General features: G+C 38.1%; 1 protein-coding gene across 1 annotated transcript in view; it reads left to right on the top strand.

Annotated features, from left to right (window-relative positions):
• Positions 1 to 6,635, top strand: part of LOC148829342 (leucine-rich repeat-containing G protein-coupled receptor 5-like) — a 98,474-nt gene extending 91,839 nt beyond the window's left edge. The window contains exon 18 of the mRNA XM_088924143.1: positions 136 to 6,635. Coding sequence (XP_088780269.1) covers positions 136 to 1,223 — 1,088 coding nt within the window. The 3' untranslated portion in view covers positions 1,224 to 6,635. The remainder of the gene's footprint in view (positions 1 to 135) is intronic.
• Positions 6,636 to 16,999: the final 10,364 nt, after the last annotated feature.

The raw sequence follows: 16,999 nt of genomic DNA, 5'->3' as shown, positions 1-16,999 counted from the left end.
GAACTAGCAGATGGAAAGGAGGAAAACTACAGCAAAACTTGACATTTTGTTTGCTTTATAAGATTGGAAAACGTCTGCCTTCAAAAGCGGTTTCCGAAAACAAACATGGTAAAAGATTTTATTGTTTCATTCTAGGACCTTTTCGGCCTTGTGATCATCTGTTCGGGAGCTGGCTCATTCGTAGTGGCGTTTGGATTATAGTGGTGTTGTCTCTTGTCTGTAATGGACTGGTAGCAGTCATTATATTCTTCTCACCGACCTATGTGTCACCAGCCAAGCATCTGATAGGACTCCTGGCCGTGGTCAATAGCCTAATGGGACTTTCCAGTGGCATCCTTGCAGTGGTTGATGCCTTGACATTTGGCAGATTCGCCAAATACGGGGCATGGTGGGAGAGTGGCATAGGCTGCAAGATTACAGGTTTCATGTCCGTCTTTGCTTCCGAAACATGTATCTTCCTGCTGACCACTGCCGCGCTGGAGCGGGGCGTGTCCATCAAGTGTTCCAAGAGAGTAGAGATAAAGTCCTCCACCAATAACGTCAGGATTGTGTCTGCCTTCTGCTTTGTTCTGGCACTGGCCATTACTGTCCTGCCTCTACTGCACGTGGGCGAGTATGGCATCTCCTCTCTGTGTCTTCCCCTGCCCTTTGGAGAACCGTCCAGCCTAGGGTTCATGGTGGCCTTAGTGCTGCTGAACTCCCTGTGCTTTTTCGTAATGACCGTCACCTACACTAGACTGTACTGCAACCTGGAGAAGGGAGAACTGGACAACTTCTGGGACTGCTCCATGATTAAACATGTTGCCTGGCTTCTTTTTACCAACTGCATACTCTATTTCCCCGTGGCCTTCCTCTCCTTCTCCTCCTTGCTCAACCTGTCCTTCATCAGCCCAGAAGTGATCAAGTCCATTCTCCTGGTCATCGTCCCACTGCCCGCTTGCTTGAATCCCCTCCTCTACATGCTCTTTAACCCGCATTTCAAAGAAGATCTCAGCCTCCTTCTGAAGAAGACACGATTGTTAAAGAGGTCCAAGCAGGCCAGCTTGGTTTCCCTGAACTCTGAGGATGCTGAGAAACAATCATGTGACTCTACTCAAGCTCTGGTCACCTTCATTAGCTCTGAGAAGCCGGGCAACATATCGGAGAGCAAGTCAATTTCGCCTTCTCACCAAAAAGTTGAAGGTTACCACTCACAGTCTGTGACATTCGTTCCATGTCATTAGGAACAAACAGGAAATGGACTGCATTCTTGGATCATAGACTCCTCGTAGAACCATAGAAGACTCAAAGCAGTCTTTATGTACAGTTAGCATACAATGTCACTAGATTAAAAACAGATACTTTTTCTTTATTTGCAGCTGCTCAAGGAAAGTGACACATTTTCTCGGCACATACATCAGCGTTAATTAGGCCATTGCTTGTTCAGTCAACAGTATGACAAGTAGAAAAGGTTGGGACCAGAGTTATATTTCCTGATATAAATATGCAGTGCATTCCAGAGCACTGGCAGTATTCTGTTTTTTTGACAGATGTCCAGTGCACCTAATGTATCATTATGCCGTGTTGTATGATTTATAGCTGAAATGATAATATGATCATATGAGTTCAGAAAGAATTAAAAATTAATGTAACTCTCTGGGATGCTAATATACTGCAAAGCTTTGTTATGTCTAGACCTCAAATATTGTGGAATACAGTCTTATGTCTAAAGTAGTTTTTCTTGATCGAAGCAAGAGTGAAAACGACCCTCCTGAATGTCATGTTTAAATTTAAACTCACAATGAAAACAGACAGTGTTTTGATATTCATGAATAGTGAATTTAGTCATTACAATAAATCAGGAATATCATATACATTTATTTATTATTGGCTTCTTCAAGCATTTCATGATTTGAAAAAAAAATTTTTTGCATGGAACCTGATTTATTTATAAGGTGACTCCAGAATTCAGGGTATTTCAGCAAGATAACTACAGTGTATATTACTTCTGTATGCCATTATGATGGTATAGCAAGGACAGGACTGCTTTATATCCTATTTAATAATGGTAAATATATATATCAGTATTACATTACTGTTTAATGTCTTGAAACACCATATACAGAGAGGCTGAGTGAGATTAAAATATCATACTTCACTGCAGTCCTTAGATTCACTAATATCTTTGCATCCTGACCAATTAGATCCACTTTGTACTTTACAGTCCAATTTGCAATCCCTTTATAAGGAAATATTCTGGCTACCTTTGAAGAAGTGTTTGTTGCCTCATATATCAGCATATTAAGACAAGTTAAATATGGTGTTTTTCTTAACATGCCTTGTTTGTAGTTATTTTCCTATTCGCTTGACCCTTTTAAAAAAAAAAAACACCTAACAGAAGCTTTTTTTCTTTTCACATTGCCCCACATGATATTTAAACCCCAAAACACAAGGAAATCAAAACCAAGACTACCTGCTCCACACTGTATGTGTTATAAGGAACACTTTTTTCCCCAGAATTAACCAACAGATTAAACATATTGCAGAGCAAACTGTTTCGTTCATGCATTTTAGGACTCCAATCACCAGCTCTAAGGGTACACTATTGTTTGGAAAATTATATGGCAACTAAGCTCAATAAAAGCTAAAATAAAAATCTGAAAGAACAAATAGATTCCCCAGAACAGATTCACATATTTGGGAGTAACTACTATATTTTTTCAGACTGTCTGAAAGCTGTGATCCTACCCAGCTGCTGTGACTAGCACAGGCAGTGTCCAGGAACTAAAGCTCATCAGCCATCAGATCAAATAATCTTTTTAAAAGCCATTTGGCTTTGTGTAACTAATTCTCATCCAGTCATTTTTTGAAAGAACAGAGGGTATTGTCTTCAACAGCATGGCTGAGTAGCTTGTTTCATAATGTATGTTAATCCTTTATCATTATTGGTAGATTTCAAAATCACTTTGTGACAAACAAAGCGGTCTCTTTTTCATTGGCTACTGTGAGAGAGCAACAAAGAGTGGCCACCCCATGATGTCACTTCTAGGTGGAGGATGTAGGCACTACCTTCGTGATGTCACATGTGATGTCACAACTTGGTGGAGGATGTAGGCACTACCCCCATGATGTCACATATTGGTGGAGGATGTGGACACAATGAACAACCCTGGTCTCTCACTACAATAGACTGCCACCACTTTAAAAATTTTGGCTCATCTGACTACTGCACACAGATAGGCTCCAATTGTTCACAGACCTAGTCCCCTCTGGGACTGTCATTCTTCCCAGTCCCTTTTAATGGTCCCAGTTCCTTCTGGAAATGAAATTGAAATGTTGGAAATGTTGCTCATTCTCTATGCCCCTTATCGGGATTTATCTGCCAAAACTAGTCTGCCTTCTCTCATGCAGTTGTAAGGCAGACACGATCTGCTAGCAGGGCCCACACCAGCAGGGCCTCACACCCCTGCTGTCCTGCTTCAGCCCTGCTCTCTCACAGCCCGAGCCTCTTCTTACGGGAGACCCATCCTCTCTTTTGTCTGCAGCTAGCGCAAGACTAAGGTCTTGTCAGCGTTCCCACAGCTGAGACTCATCAGTTCTTAAACTCTGCTCAGTTGTGTTTACTAACGCAACACATCGCTCTCTGTTGAGAGCTACGCCTCCCCATCGAACACAACCCGTATCTCCACACTGCCGATCACTGAACCAACAGAATACTTACTAATATTTCGTCTCATTCCTCTACTGATGGCATCACTGCTATTCACTGCCACAGACATGCACACAAGACACTTGGCAGAATTTGAACCAATAATACTGGCAACTAGTATTAAAACAAGGCCTTTTGAAAGCTTCAGGGCTTCATAACCATTACAAAATTCGGTAGTGGTATATACTCAGGCAACATTTAAACCTTCCATAATTTCTCCAGCTTTCCTAGAATAGGGAGGATAAATCTGGGTGTCATTACACTGCCAGCCAACAGTATAGTATAGAGACTATCAATTCAGCGATGCAAATATATTAGTTTGCAAATATACATGTAATAAACCTATTACAAATTTATAATTGCAATAAAGAAAAGTAAATAATATGGTTCCCCTGTACTTTACAAACATTGTGTTTCCAAATGTTTGAATGGTAGTGTGTATATATGGATATATACAGTATGTGTACTGTGACAATCTCATTTTCCTACAGTATATAGGCTATGACAGTAATCTATGGAATTGTTTTCTTGCCATCTGTAGATTGTATATTGTCAGTTGATGTGTTTTGTATATGCTTATTCTGAAGTACCCAATCTTCATTGATCTCCATATTGTTCTCTTATTGTCAAGTCCTGAATACTGTGGTTTCAAATGCTTACGCCTATGTTGATAGTACAACACTTTAATCTCTTAAATTGCTGGAATTCAGTTTTGTTTCTGTTTCCCTATTGCTGAATGTGATTGTGTTCTTATGAAAATGCTTTGTTTTTGGTGTGTATTTTCTTGAATATCAACATTTGAAATTAGTAGAAACATGAAACTTAAATGATCAGTCTAACAAATGTTTATTTAAGGAACTAAACCTTTGAGAATCATAATTTGATAGAGATTATTCTGGACTTTGATGAAATATCTCTGAGCTGTAAGGAACTTGAACTCCACGCTGTTTTTCTTTTATTAATGACAGCACATCTCTTCTCCACTTGAGATTTAATTAATTTGAGTTGCTAAAAGTCTAACATCAATCACAGTGGAATAGCCTTATTTTCCTTAATTCTCATTGGCTTTTAATTCTTCTCTTCACTTGTGAGGGCACATGGCAGCAGCCAAGGGTAGTTCTTAAATGTGAAAGAATTTTCTTAAGTGACATGTCCAACTTCGTGATCATTTAACAGTAAATATATCCAAACTATTCATTTGAAAAAAGTACAACTGACTTCAAATGTAGAACACATAATAACATTAAAAAACGAAGTGACCTCTAGATGTTTCATTTACCTAGATATGCGAAATATTAATATAAAACACAACATACCTTTCGGTTACTTGATAACACAGGTTTCTAGGGACAAAATTGACTGGATGTCTTGATCTAAATTAGAAAGACAATTCAAGGATAGTTATCAAATTTTATGAGCTACCCCTGCCTTCGCAACTGTTTGTCACAAAATATTTTACAGAGCTATAACACAGTTGAAAACATTGTACATTGACCACGTAGGCACACAGAGGAAAACAAACCCCTCCAGTGAGAGAAATAAATACAGTAACTGGGGGTCTCGGCTCAATGGCTGATCCTCCTCCAGTTAATGTGTTTGTGGTACATTATTTTTGACAGAATATAGACAATCTCTGCAATGTCAAGGTTTGGTATCTGGCTGTAATCAGAGTAAGGAATCTCTGTGCTAGCTGTTGATAGTGGTCTCAATGTTAAACAGTCACGCTTTCTTTGTACTTTGTCTGCAGCCAAGAAGATAATATTGCCATTTTTGTTCAAAAGCCAGTTCATAAACATTAATTAATTTTAATAACTATCTAGCGTAGACATCATGTAAGGGTGGGCATTACACAAAAAACTGTTTTTTAGCAATTGTCAAAATATATTTTTAAACATTGCTGTTGCCCAAGATTTGAGTTTCATGGTTCTAACCTAACGGGGCATTTTTTTTTTTCAGATGAATTCAAGTTAGTGGATTATGACTTTACAGCTGGGACATTCCAATTAGAGAAAAAAATCATTGTTTTTTTTTAAATATTTACTGTAACACATCTAAGCAATACCTTTTTATACATTTTGTGTAACAGTGGTTACTTAGAAGTTGATGTTTCCAAGACTCAGGATTTTCCATTCAAAGGAGACCCACAGGATGAAACTGTATACAATGCTGGAGTTACACTGCCTTCAGCAATTCCACATTTTTAAATGCAGATGACATCCAAAATAGACTTCCTATGTTATGTTACCAAGCGGAGGTGTGTCTAATTATTAAAACCAGAGATAAATATTCTGTCTCAAACAGCTTTGCAAAGACAACTTCATATTCCACCCTGCTGACCTTGTAAACATTCATATTAATTTCACTGCCTTGCAGAAACAGACTTTCCCTTTTTTGATTCATTAAATGTATCAACCAGGCTGTAAATCAGTGTGTCAGCAGTTCGAAACACTGAATAACAGTATCTGTTACAGAACACACAAACTTTTGCTATGGCTAGGAATAGCCTGTAAATGCAAGGTGTTTATTTTTAATTGCTCATTAGCAAACTTTATTACCTTCATAGGTCAACCAGTTTCACACACACAAAAAAGCCGTCTGTTTGATACATGCGTTTTGACTGCATTTTAATTGTTAAGCAGTTTCTCAGTTTGGATGAAGAGCTATTTTTGTATGATCTAGAGTTCTTTAAGAAAATAAGGTGTATAAATATAGAGTTGTATTTATGACTAAAAAATTATATGTAAAGAAGGGGACTGGAGTGGAATTTTAGCCTTGGGTGTTCTAAGGATGGTGGGATTTCCCTCACTAGTCTCTCCAATATACAGTAAGCACCAGCATTGTTTGTAAATACTATGTATAAATTCTTAGTAGATGTAAATAGAATGCATATTGGCTTTTCTATTGGAGTGTTAAATATATGTAATTTGTAATAAACAATTTACCAAAAGGATTAAATAATTTGCTTTCATCTTTTTTTAAGTGGTGTATATATGAAATATTTTATTACAGAAAACAGCAGGTCTACATGCAGAACATTTGTGTTGAAAACAGGGACTATTTTTTTCTTCAAACAAAAAGACATTTTAGAATCATAGAGCCACATGGCATGGTGATATAGGCGGCTGCCTCACAGCTTTTGAGTACACTGTTTTCAAACTGGGGCATCTTTGGGCAAAGTTCGCATGTTCTTCTTGGGTCTGTATGGGTTTTTTCCAGGTGCTCTGGTTTGCTCTTACCTGCCAGTCACATGCTAACTGGATTACTCAGCCATTCTGAAGTGCCTGTGTGTGCGAGTTACCTCCAGTCCTACCATACTCACATGAGGCTTCAGGCTGTAACTACCCTCACCAGGCCTAAGCGACTTTCTGGCAATCAATGAATGGACAAAGTCACAGACCAAGAGGTGGTGCTCTGTTCTTGCTGGATGCCTACAGGCGTGCAGTGACATCAGAGACGTGCCTCTCCTCCAGTCCTTTATCACTCTCCTGTCAGGTGCTATGGAGCTTGTGAAATGATGAACGGATCTGTCGGTGGGCAAGTCAGAGGAGCAAGTCTGTATGTCACATTTTGTTGGGAGCTTTCAGTGCTGGAAAGGTCCTTAGCAATGAACGATTCCACATTGGGTGGATTAATAATAAAAAAAAAACCTAATGGTGCATCCAGCTATAAAAAGTCAGAGCTGAATAAGGAAATATCAGGCCCACCTTGACAACAGTCAAAGAAAGTTAAAAAAAAAAGAGAGCTTAGCCATCCCTTTAATGTTCTTAGAAGAAGCAGCTATTCCAATGGTTCACTGTACAGTTCAAGACATGGTGCATCTACATTTCCAGAAAAGCATTTCAGAACTTCACGTCTTGTGTAACCCAGATTAGCAGGAATCGGTTGCAGCAGTTGTAAGTCATGAAAAGGAGCTATGGCATCAAGCCAAATAATTATGTGCAGTACGATACAGACCTAACTCACTTACTGACTTGGGTGGAAGTTTAACAAGTACAAGTTCCAAGACAAAATACAGGAGGCAAACAGAAAGAACCGTAAATCAATACTGGAGATGATGGGAACCCTTTACAAACAGTGTTATCATGTTCTTTGATATCTACATTGCCAGTAACTCATAATGTATAGATTTAAATATAGTATACTGTATCTTAAATATCCTCTTGTCACACTTTTCAGTTCATACATCACAATGTGACTCTGTTCTGAGATTTATTTATTTTTAAAAAGACACGTTTCAGGTCAAGACATAGATATCCATTTTAATTTGATCATTCTCAATTAAATGTTAAGCAGCTGTAAAATATCAACAGGGTGTGGGATCTCTGGTTATGTACTTTACATTTCAATTCCTTACAGCTTTCTCTTTCTTAGAAGACTAAATGAACACATTAATTGATGTTAGAACACAGAAATCCCCAAGGGAAATATTAAAGGGAATGATGACAAAAGGAAATCACTGACGTGTTTTTTAGGTCAACAACAGCTTAGCATTAATACTATTTTTCATATTATAATAAATATTTCTTAGTCAATGAATGAGTCATATGTTAATCATACATGACTCCACTTAGCTTTGAACATGTTGATGTTATTTGAAATATGAACTTAGATTAAACATTGCTCTATTTGCCTGTTAAAGACTCTATTCTAAACTCCCCCATAGGAAGATTCACCAGTCACCCAAATCTAAGTTCAACTCCAGCTGGAGACTAGAAAATAATTTTCAAAGTCAGCAGATATCATCAGAATCCTTTTCCATTTAGAAATATAGATTTAAGATAAGAACTACTGTATATTGTCTATAATCACATCAATATGCTAACAAAATCTATACTTTGTACTACTTTTTATTTCCTATAACAACCATGTAGCTCAAGGAATAAGGAAAAAATACATCAGTTTTCCCCCAGTGAATGACATTCAAGGTACTTTTTGGAATGGTCTATAACAAAATATTAAAGATTTTGTAAGGTTATGGAAATGATTAAAACTAGATTACGATTTGTATGGCAAAATGGTTTTGGAGGCTAGTCATCACTATAAAGGGTCTAAAAACCATGATGTGGTCTATTATAGAATTTCTAAAGTCTGCTGAATAAAGGGTCAGATTGTTACTAAAATTTTTAGTTTAACCAGTGAACGTCTTCTAAATCAACAGTGAACCAGAGAACAAGAGGAGAAAACTATGAGGAAGTGCATTTAAAAAAAGAGAAAAAACATTTATGTTATGTAAAACTTGCATAGAGGGTTGCTGGGAAGATGTAACAAGCTACCCAGTCATGTTTTGGAATTCAATACCCTGTCTGCATGAGATCGTTGGATTAATTAGCTACAAGACAAGTGGTCAAATAGCCTCCTCTCATTTGTAAACTTTTATGTTCTTATTATCCACTAATTAAATCAAATCCAATGTTACACCCTACCAGTTCTTTATCAATCGACTCCGTCTTTCCACCATACCCATAGATAAGCATGTCAGCAGCCCCTGTTTGAAACATGAAAAGCCTGTCTACACATGCTTCACAAAGCCAGGCTAGAAGAAGAGACTTTGTTATTGCATTTCCCTATCTATTATAATAGACAACTATTAGGAAAAATAATTGAAATTAAAAAACTTACAACACCCTGGTTGCATAAGATGTTTTCTCAGCTCCTTGCAGACCATGTCTATCCCAGTAGGATGCAACCACAAACGTTTCAAGGAAACCCTACAGGAACAGCTGATTTTTATTTGGGGTTAATCAGAATCACTTTCATTGGTGGCAGGTGTATGCTACTTACCTTTGGACATGATTTTGAATGTGATTGGTTAACTCTGTACACAGCTACAGCCCCCATCATAAAAGGGTGTGCACACTTATGCAACGAGGGTGTTGTAGGTTTTTTCATTTCAATTATTTTTCCCAATAATTATCTATTTGTTTTTCTCTTGAATTTGGTTGGTTGCAAGGTCACATTAAAGATAGAAAAATGTCTGACACGATTTATCTTGATTTCTGGCTTTACATCACAAAAACCTGCAATTTCAATCATTTTTATATCCACTAAATTTCTGAGCTGCACCACTTTTCTATATAGCTGCCTCCTCTCTTTTTCAGCACATCCTTTCTGATGAAGTACAGCTTTCCTGAAATGTTTCTGTTGTTTTTTTTGCGATGTTGCATATGCCACAATCGCACTGTCAGTTGGGTGTTGTCATCACTGGAAGGGCTTTGATCTCAGAGGCACCAAAGAGCCACAAATTGGATCGAACAAGATCCAGACTGTATGGACAAGCGTGTGTTCAGTTTTTTTAACACAGTTGTTCAACCAAACGAACAAATATTAGAATCTCTCTTTATGCAGCCAGTATAATAGCACTTTATTATAAGACCCCACAGCCATCTTCGATGAAACAGCTATTATGTGGAAGGCAAGCCCCAGACATTTTTCTGAAAAACTTACGATGTATTTTTCAGGGTGCCACAACAGACATTGTGATGGCAACAACATGCAGTACTTAGGCTGCTACTCACTACTGCCATCCCTTTGCTGAATATAATTCTAAAACATGTCTAACGCATTTACGATTGTTTTGGTATTTTAATTGACAAGCCCTGAGTTATAAATAAACTTGGGAATAAAGCCCAAGTCCAGTTAAGTCCTGCTTAACAAGTATGGAAGGAATATGTCATGCATTTGGAATGTGTATCATAAAACATCATCTTAATATTTTACAAAACTATAATACAACATTGACGTAACATGGACTATAATTTGGGGAATACAAAAAACCCGTAGTATTGTTGTATTAAAGGCATGATATATATGTTAAGTATTCTTTAAAAATATGGCTTGAGTTTTGTGTGTTGGCTAATGAGCAACAGGGGAAATTGTGTTTGGTTTGATGTTGGCTTGGTTTCTCAGGTGATTCATGACCTTGGGTATGCAGATTTAATTAAAACAATCATAATTATGTTGGAAATTATATTTTGGAACACATACCACACAGAGGACAGTAAGCAATGTTAAGCATTGTTTCTGGGGTAAAAAAAAACAACATTTGGTGTTCTGCTTGAAGGCTGCAAGACATTTCTAATACTGGAATTAATTTCTGAAATAAAGGATTTTGAGATGAAAGCAGGATAAAACTACCAAGCGCAGCAGAGAGGATGTGAATAAAACACACTGCATCCTGCATACGTTTCCATAAAGTGTGTGTTCTGTATGAAATGACTTGAATTACAGAACGTCATGGAAATACAGTATGTACAACTTATTATATTTAAACAAGTTCAATATCCAAAATAAAAACTGACAGAAATATTTGTCACGTAATTTCTAAAATCTCCCACATCTGTTTTAATCAGTTAATTCGGAAGATTCACGAAGGCGTGTTTATTCAAGGTACTGTAAATTGTATAATTGGTATATTTTCTCAGCTAATTTCAATGTAAACATGTAGAAAACAAAATAATTGTTTCAGTATGCTGTAAGAAAATGATAAGCATATTGCTTTAGCTTATCATTGGCAAAAAGAAGAAAAAAACAAGAGGAGGTGATCCCATCTGACATAGCTGACAACGGGAAGATAACAATTAAAGTGTGCACACCTCTTAACCAACAAGCCAAAAGAACCCTTTTAAATTGTACCAGCTGTTCTTGTAAGAACATTCATGCAAATTAACCAGCAAAGTAAATATACTGGCTTCATTTACCAAGTATTACTGAGTCATTAGTCATCTCAGTTCTTCTGGGGCTATAGTTATTAATAGTTGGCTTTATAATATACAATTCATCTGGGTTCAGGCCAGTACCGCAGGAAACCAGAACAAAAGGATGATTCTCTGGAATGTCCAGAAAACCCCCCACAGAGTAAAAATGGAGACCGACTCAATAACTGTGGTTTAAAATTATATCTCTTACATTAATCAACAGCACACATGCTCAATAGCTTGCAATTAGTCTATTGCTGAAGCACGAAATAAACAGACATCTATCAGGAACTATATGAGTGATGTGTTTAGTAAACAGGGCTTTTTTTCCACAGTGGATGGGAATGCATGTGTTTAACTGGGAGTTCAGGTTCAGATAAACGTTGTGGTTCAATTGAAGCTAAAACAGCAATGAAACAAAACAAATCAATTGTAATTTTCCATTTGATTGTGGGGGGAGGGGTGGAAAAGAGCGCTGGATTTTATGTTTTTTTTTATTTTTGTTCTTTTGGATTAAATAGCATTACAATACATTGTGAAGTAACTCACCTCTTTCTCATATTATGCTCTGAAACTAAAGGCCTGAAATGACATAATCATCTTTGTATTCTTCTTTGGCATTTTGACGTTCTATTACCTATACCTTCCAGAACTATTGTGCAATAATTACTTCCTGTCATTGTGAATGCAATGTCTCAAGTTACTTCTAAGTAGGAAGTATATAATTACTGGTTGGGGAAAGTAGAACAATGATTGGGTTCAGGGCATTTTCCCTTTGTGTGGTCGTATGAAGCCCTAAATGCATAAACATGTCAAATATTCTTTGTTTTTGTTGTTATTCTTTGTATTGATTGGAAGAAAGCACAGTTTTTCAGATGTGAGTGAGAATACAAAGTCTGTTTTAGCGGCTCAAATTTCCAGGCTTCCAGGAAAGTTTTTGGAAGAAATATTAGTATATTTTGAAAAGAGCAATCAATGATTAGCACGAAAAATCTAATCAAAGACATGCTTCAGAAAAGCGATGATGTGCTTTAGGCAGTATTACATTTATTGTATGTAAAGAGTCCTGTGATCAATATGGACTTTCTAAGAGCAGCGTCAGTGCCACGGCCTGCTCCAATATTTTTTCAGATAAAAGTTTGTCTCTCAGCCCATTCCCACATCAACAAGCAATAAATCTACATTACAACTATTGGTAGTTTAATATGGAGAATGTAATGAATGTCAGAGCTGTGTGGGCAGCTGTAATTCACCACAGCTCTGCTCTGCTACAGCCCCTGTGATTCTGTGGTTTTGCCCTCTCTGTGAAGTGTGGTAATTTGACTTTTTTTGAAAAACCAAAAGTGGTCAGATCAACAGTTCAGACTTACAGCCAAAATGTCAGACTGGTATGTGACAGATAGAAGACCAGCTGCTCTAAGGTAGAAGTGTCATTTATAGCACACCGCTAGCACAGGCACGGAAACAGCACAGCACAGTGGTATTTCTGTGGTGCAATTACTGTACATAAGCAACTTTCCAAAGTTTTCAAATTGTAACAAAAGACATGTTAACAGGAAAATAAAAATTGCAAAAAAAGCCTGATAACTCACATGGTTTATGGTTTTATAACATGAAGAGACAGCTTCTGTGGCAGTAGTTGTCAGATGCCCAGTTGTCAGTACTAATTCCAATCTCCACCTGGCACTCAATTTCATTGATAATATAAGTATGATATATAAAACCAGAAAACAAGACGTTGCCCATTGTACATTTAAATCCTACATGATATACCTTAATTTCACAATCCTGAGGCAACAGATAGTGTCCAAGTGTTTTGGAATCCAAGTTACATACAGTGGTTTTTGCATGAAGTGTGTTAAAGACTTTTATTGTATCTCCAGGAACTCAGATTCCTCATTTGATGTAATAAAACAGCCGTCTGGATTCAGTTATTCTCTACATTCCTCTTTCTGATTGTTTTCCTGTCCTTTTTATCCTCCCATTGTAGTTTGCCCACTGAGGCAGCTTTGGCATGAACAAAAAAAATGTGATTATTAGGAAAATGCAATTTCCAGACTACAGTACAGTAACATATTACTGGGGATAAATTTGGTTCTAGAACAGCTGTGGACAAGACGAAAGAAAGGAGTCCCCCCCTTCCACTCAACACTGATTTAAACACAGTATCATTGGCTGTAACATGTATTACTTTTGAACTTCAATCTGAGAAGTAAAATCAGAATTACTCCTTTTAAACCACAACCCAGACATCTCTAGTTTGAGTCTGGGTCATGTCACTGGTCTGCTGTGCAGCTGTGATCATGGTTGACCACAGTGTGCCCGTTGTGTAGCTGCCAGTAGGATAGTAATTTCTTGACTTTCAGTGAGAAGACAACTCTACGTATTGACTTAGAGACACAGCAAAGGTTTCCAATTGGCACTATCTCTCCCGTAAGGCACTGCAGAGTACTTAGAGTGTCAAAAGATGAATGACAATGACAGGTGGGTATGTCAAACAATAGGTGACTCCTAATGGGGAGGTAATATAGGTAGGTAGATTGCATTAGAGTCATAAAGGCTCATCTGGACAGATCTTATCCTGGATTCCATGGTATTCAGTAAACAGAGACCAGAACATTCCCCCTCTGGAACCCAGTCCATCGCAGGACCTATTCCTAGCAACACTGGTTCTCATTTATCCAGCTGGGTGAACTGGATAAGGTACCACCTTGAGGTAGTGCACAACAGCAGTATCTACAGCAGGGACTCGAACCAAATCCCCATTAATAACATGTCCAGAGACTTATCAACCAAACTACACTGCCCCCAGGAGGGTACAAATTAAAAAATATTAAGCAATTCCAATTATTACGACACTAAATTTGCATCAATTTCAATCCCTGTTTTATAAATGGGATTACTTATTTATGAATAGATTATAGTTACCATCTGACTACTTGGTGTGTAAGTAACCACTCAACCAGAGGATAATCCATAATAGGTGTCATTCCTTTTGTTTTGTTGTTATTTCTTCCTTTCAGATCGCAGTATTATTTCAAAGGCAAAAAAAACTCCTCTTTCAAGCCTATCAGGGAGGTGCCAGAGCTCTTATATTTAAGGTGCATTATCTGCCATCGCTTCAGCCCCAGGGGCTATTAACTGGCTGGGTAACTGTGTATTACACCTTCTCACCTGCATGTCTTTCTCAGTTGCATCCTGACACAAAACATTCAGTTCACATTTCAGAGGAAAATCTCTCATAGAGAGGAAACCCCTGAGGTCATGAAAACAAAGCAATTTTTCACTATCACACTGCAATGGAGCTAAAATGTCTTTTGAAATCATTGCAAACAGGGCATGTGAGGCCAGGTGACTCAGTGCTTGAATGCTCATTGTTATCAAAGGACAACAAAAGAGAAAACTCAAAAGAAAAACATACTTGAAACTGACTTCTGGGAGCAGAGGGAAAGCTTTGTATGGGGTACATTTTGCAGGGTGGTAGATCATACAGTTTCCTGTCCCTAAGAAAAAGCTTGTTTCGAAACTTCAGCCTGAACCCCAGACTACATATATGAGGGCTCTGAAGATTTTGGCAATATGCTCCTATTACAGCAAAATTTATATTTCTCAGCCTTTTCCATTCTACAGCACACTTAATGTACATAAATATTGTTATGGTTATTGGAAGTGGCTATTGAAGTGTCTTCAGAATCTAGAAACAATGGCCTAGTGTTGCCTAGTGTCAACATTCAAAGTTCTTGGGAGCTTCAGGGAGCAAGAAAGGAACTAAAGTGTTTACTAAGTTGTGCTGGGTGTGAGTCAGATTAAAGGATCTGTCTGGTTTACCTTGGTTAATTACGTTCTGAATGGTTAAGAGTCATTTATAGCTGGGAAACAGAGGATAAACACAGACAGGTAGGCAGTCAGAAGGACATGAGAGAGAAGGAGCGGCGAGAGACAGGAGCACAAGAGAACAGAAGTGACAGTGAAGCTGGGAGATCCTTGTTCCAGTCAGCCTTCAAGACCAAATTCGAGTTAAGCACAGTACCTAGACTTTGTTAAGAGAGCTTGCCATTCTGTTGTTTTCCCAGTCTGGTCTCATGTGTATAAACATTGGTTATACCACAAAACTAATATATTGTAACGAATACGCCGGAGACCCGAGTTCACACCCATGCGGTGGAGAGACGAAATGGGGCCGGGAGCGGCGAGGGCACAAGCCCAAGGCACAAGGGTTACAATATAAACAATATATGATTTATTCTTTATTGTTCTACAATATTACATTAGTTAATATACGAAAGCACACCGGGTGAGAAAAGCTGGTCACATGTTACATGAAATGGTTCATTAAGCAGTGGCTTAAGGATTGGAGAACATCAGGAGCAAACATACTGATCATTAAAACAAACCACTTAAAACTGCAATTCACAAATTATTCATGAAACATGAAATCTTTGCTGAGGCTGGTACTCTAACGCTGTATTGAACAATCATGGCACACTGTAGGTAAACTCACTGATTTTGTTAGTTAGTGTTCGATACAGGCTGGTAGCATGTGTGCCCACTGTGGGAAGAAATACAAGCCGCACATCTGCAACGCCTGCTTTGCATCTGTGTGTGGATGCTGTCTTGTGGAATTGTGAGCCTGGATAGGCATGTGCCTGCTCACTGGTCTCTGAGCCCTTGATGCCATATATCCTGCCTAGTTCACCGCACAGATGTTCACAGGAACACAAGTATAAGGATTAAGGCATCCATCCGTTAACCTGACCATCAATATTATTAATTGCTCAATAAATTGCATCATAAGGACGCGCTTTGTCCTGCTGGAGTGTTGTGAGTTCAGGAAGACTACAGGTACAGCAGCGAGTGAGCACGCAGGACTTGACTAATCTAGTATCAGGCAGTTTGATTAATCGCGATAAGTGTAGTTCTGTAGCAAATGTATTCCCCTACCCAGACCGTCACACTTGGCACTCCCCATCGATCTTGGCAACTTACTAAAACACATGTTCTCCCGTGTCATGCCAGGCTAGTGATTTCTGGCAGTGGACACCCCAGACAACAAGCGACAGTGCACTGGCTTAGCCCAGGCTCCAACATGTCAGTGGCAAAAAGGCACTCTTTTCTTGATAACCGAAGAATACTGGTTCTTAGTTCCTTTGTGTTTTTCTTTCTTGATTTTCAGCAGGCCTGGCATTTGAATTATTAAATCACCCCATCACTTATGCCAAATCAGCTCTCCCTAATGAGTTAACTTAGGGCTTTGTGCAATAGTCAAATATAATTGAGTGCGTCACAGTCATTAATGAGTAATCATTACAATGAAGCCAAAAACATTAAACCAATATCCAAAATCCATGCTGTCTCCTAAAAACATACATGCATCAACAGTGATATGTTTGTTTTTATGTTGAGCATGCTTATGGCTGATAAGCACGGAAAAGAAAACAGAATGTTCTGCAATATGGCTTTTCATCACGTCCCATAGTTTTGTGTTGTTTAAATTGTGCCAACAGCAACCTTGGTGAAGTGTAATTCAACCCTGCTAACAATGAAGAACAGTAACATAAGATTGAAAATGACAAAAAAGTCACACATCTGTGAAATTAAGTAAATAAGCCTGCAGCAA

The sequence above is a fragment of the Atractosteus spatula genome, chromosome 8, assembly GCF_055471065.1.
Source record: "Atractosteus spatula isolate fAtrSpa1 chromosome 8, fAtrSpa1.hap1, whole genome shotgun sequence".
Lineage (NCBI taxonomy): Eukaryota > Metazoa > Chordata > Actinopteri > Semionotiformes > Lepisosteidae > Atractosteus > Atractosteus spatula.
Note: the sequence above shows the minus strand (reverse complement) of the source record. Positions and strands in the feature narration are given on the sequence as shown.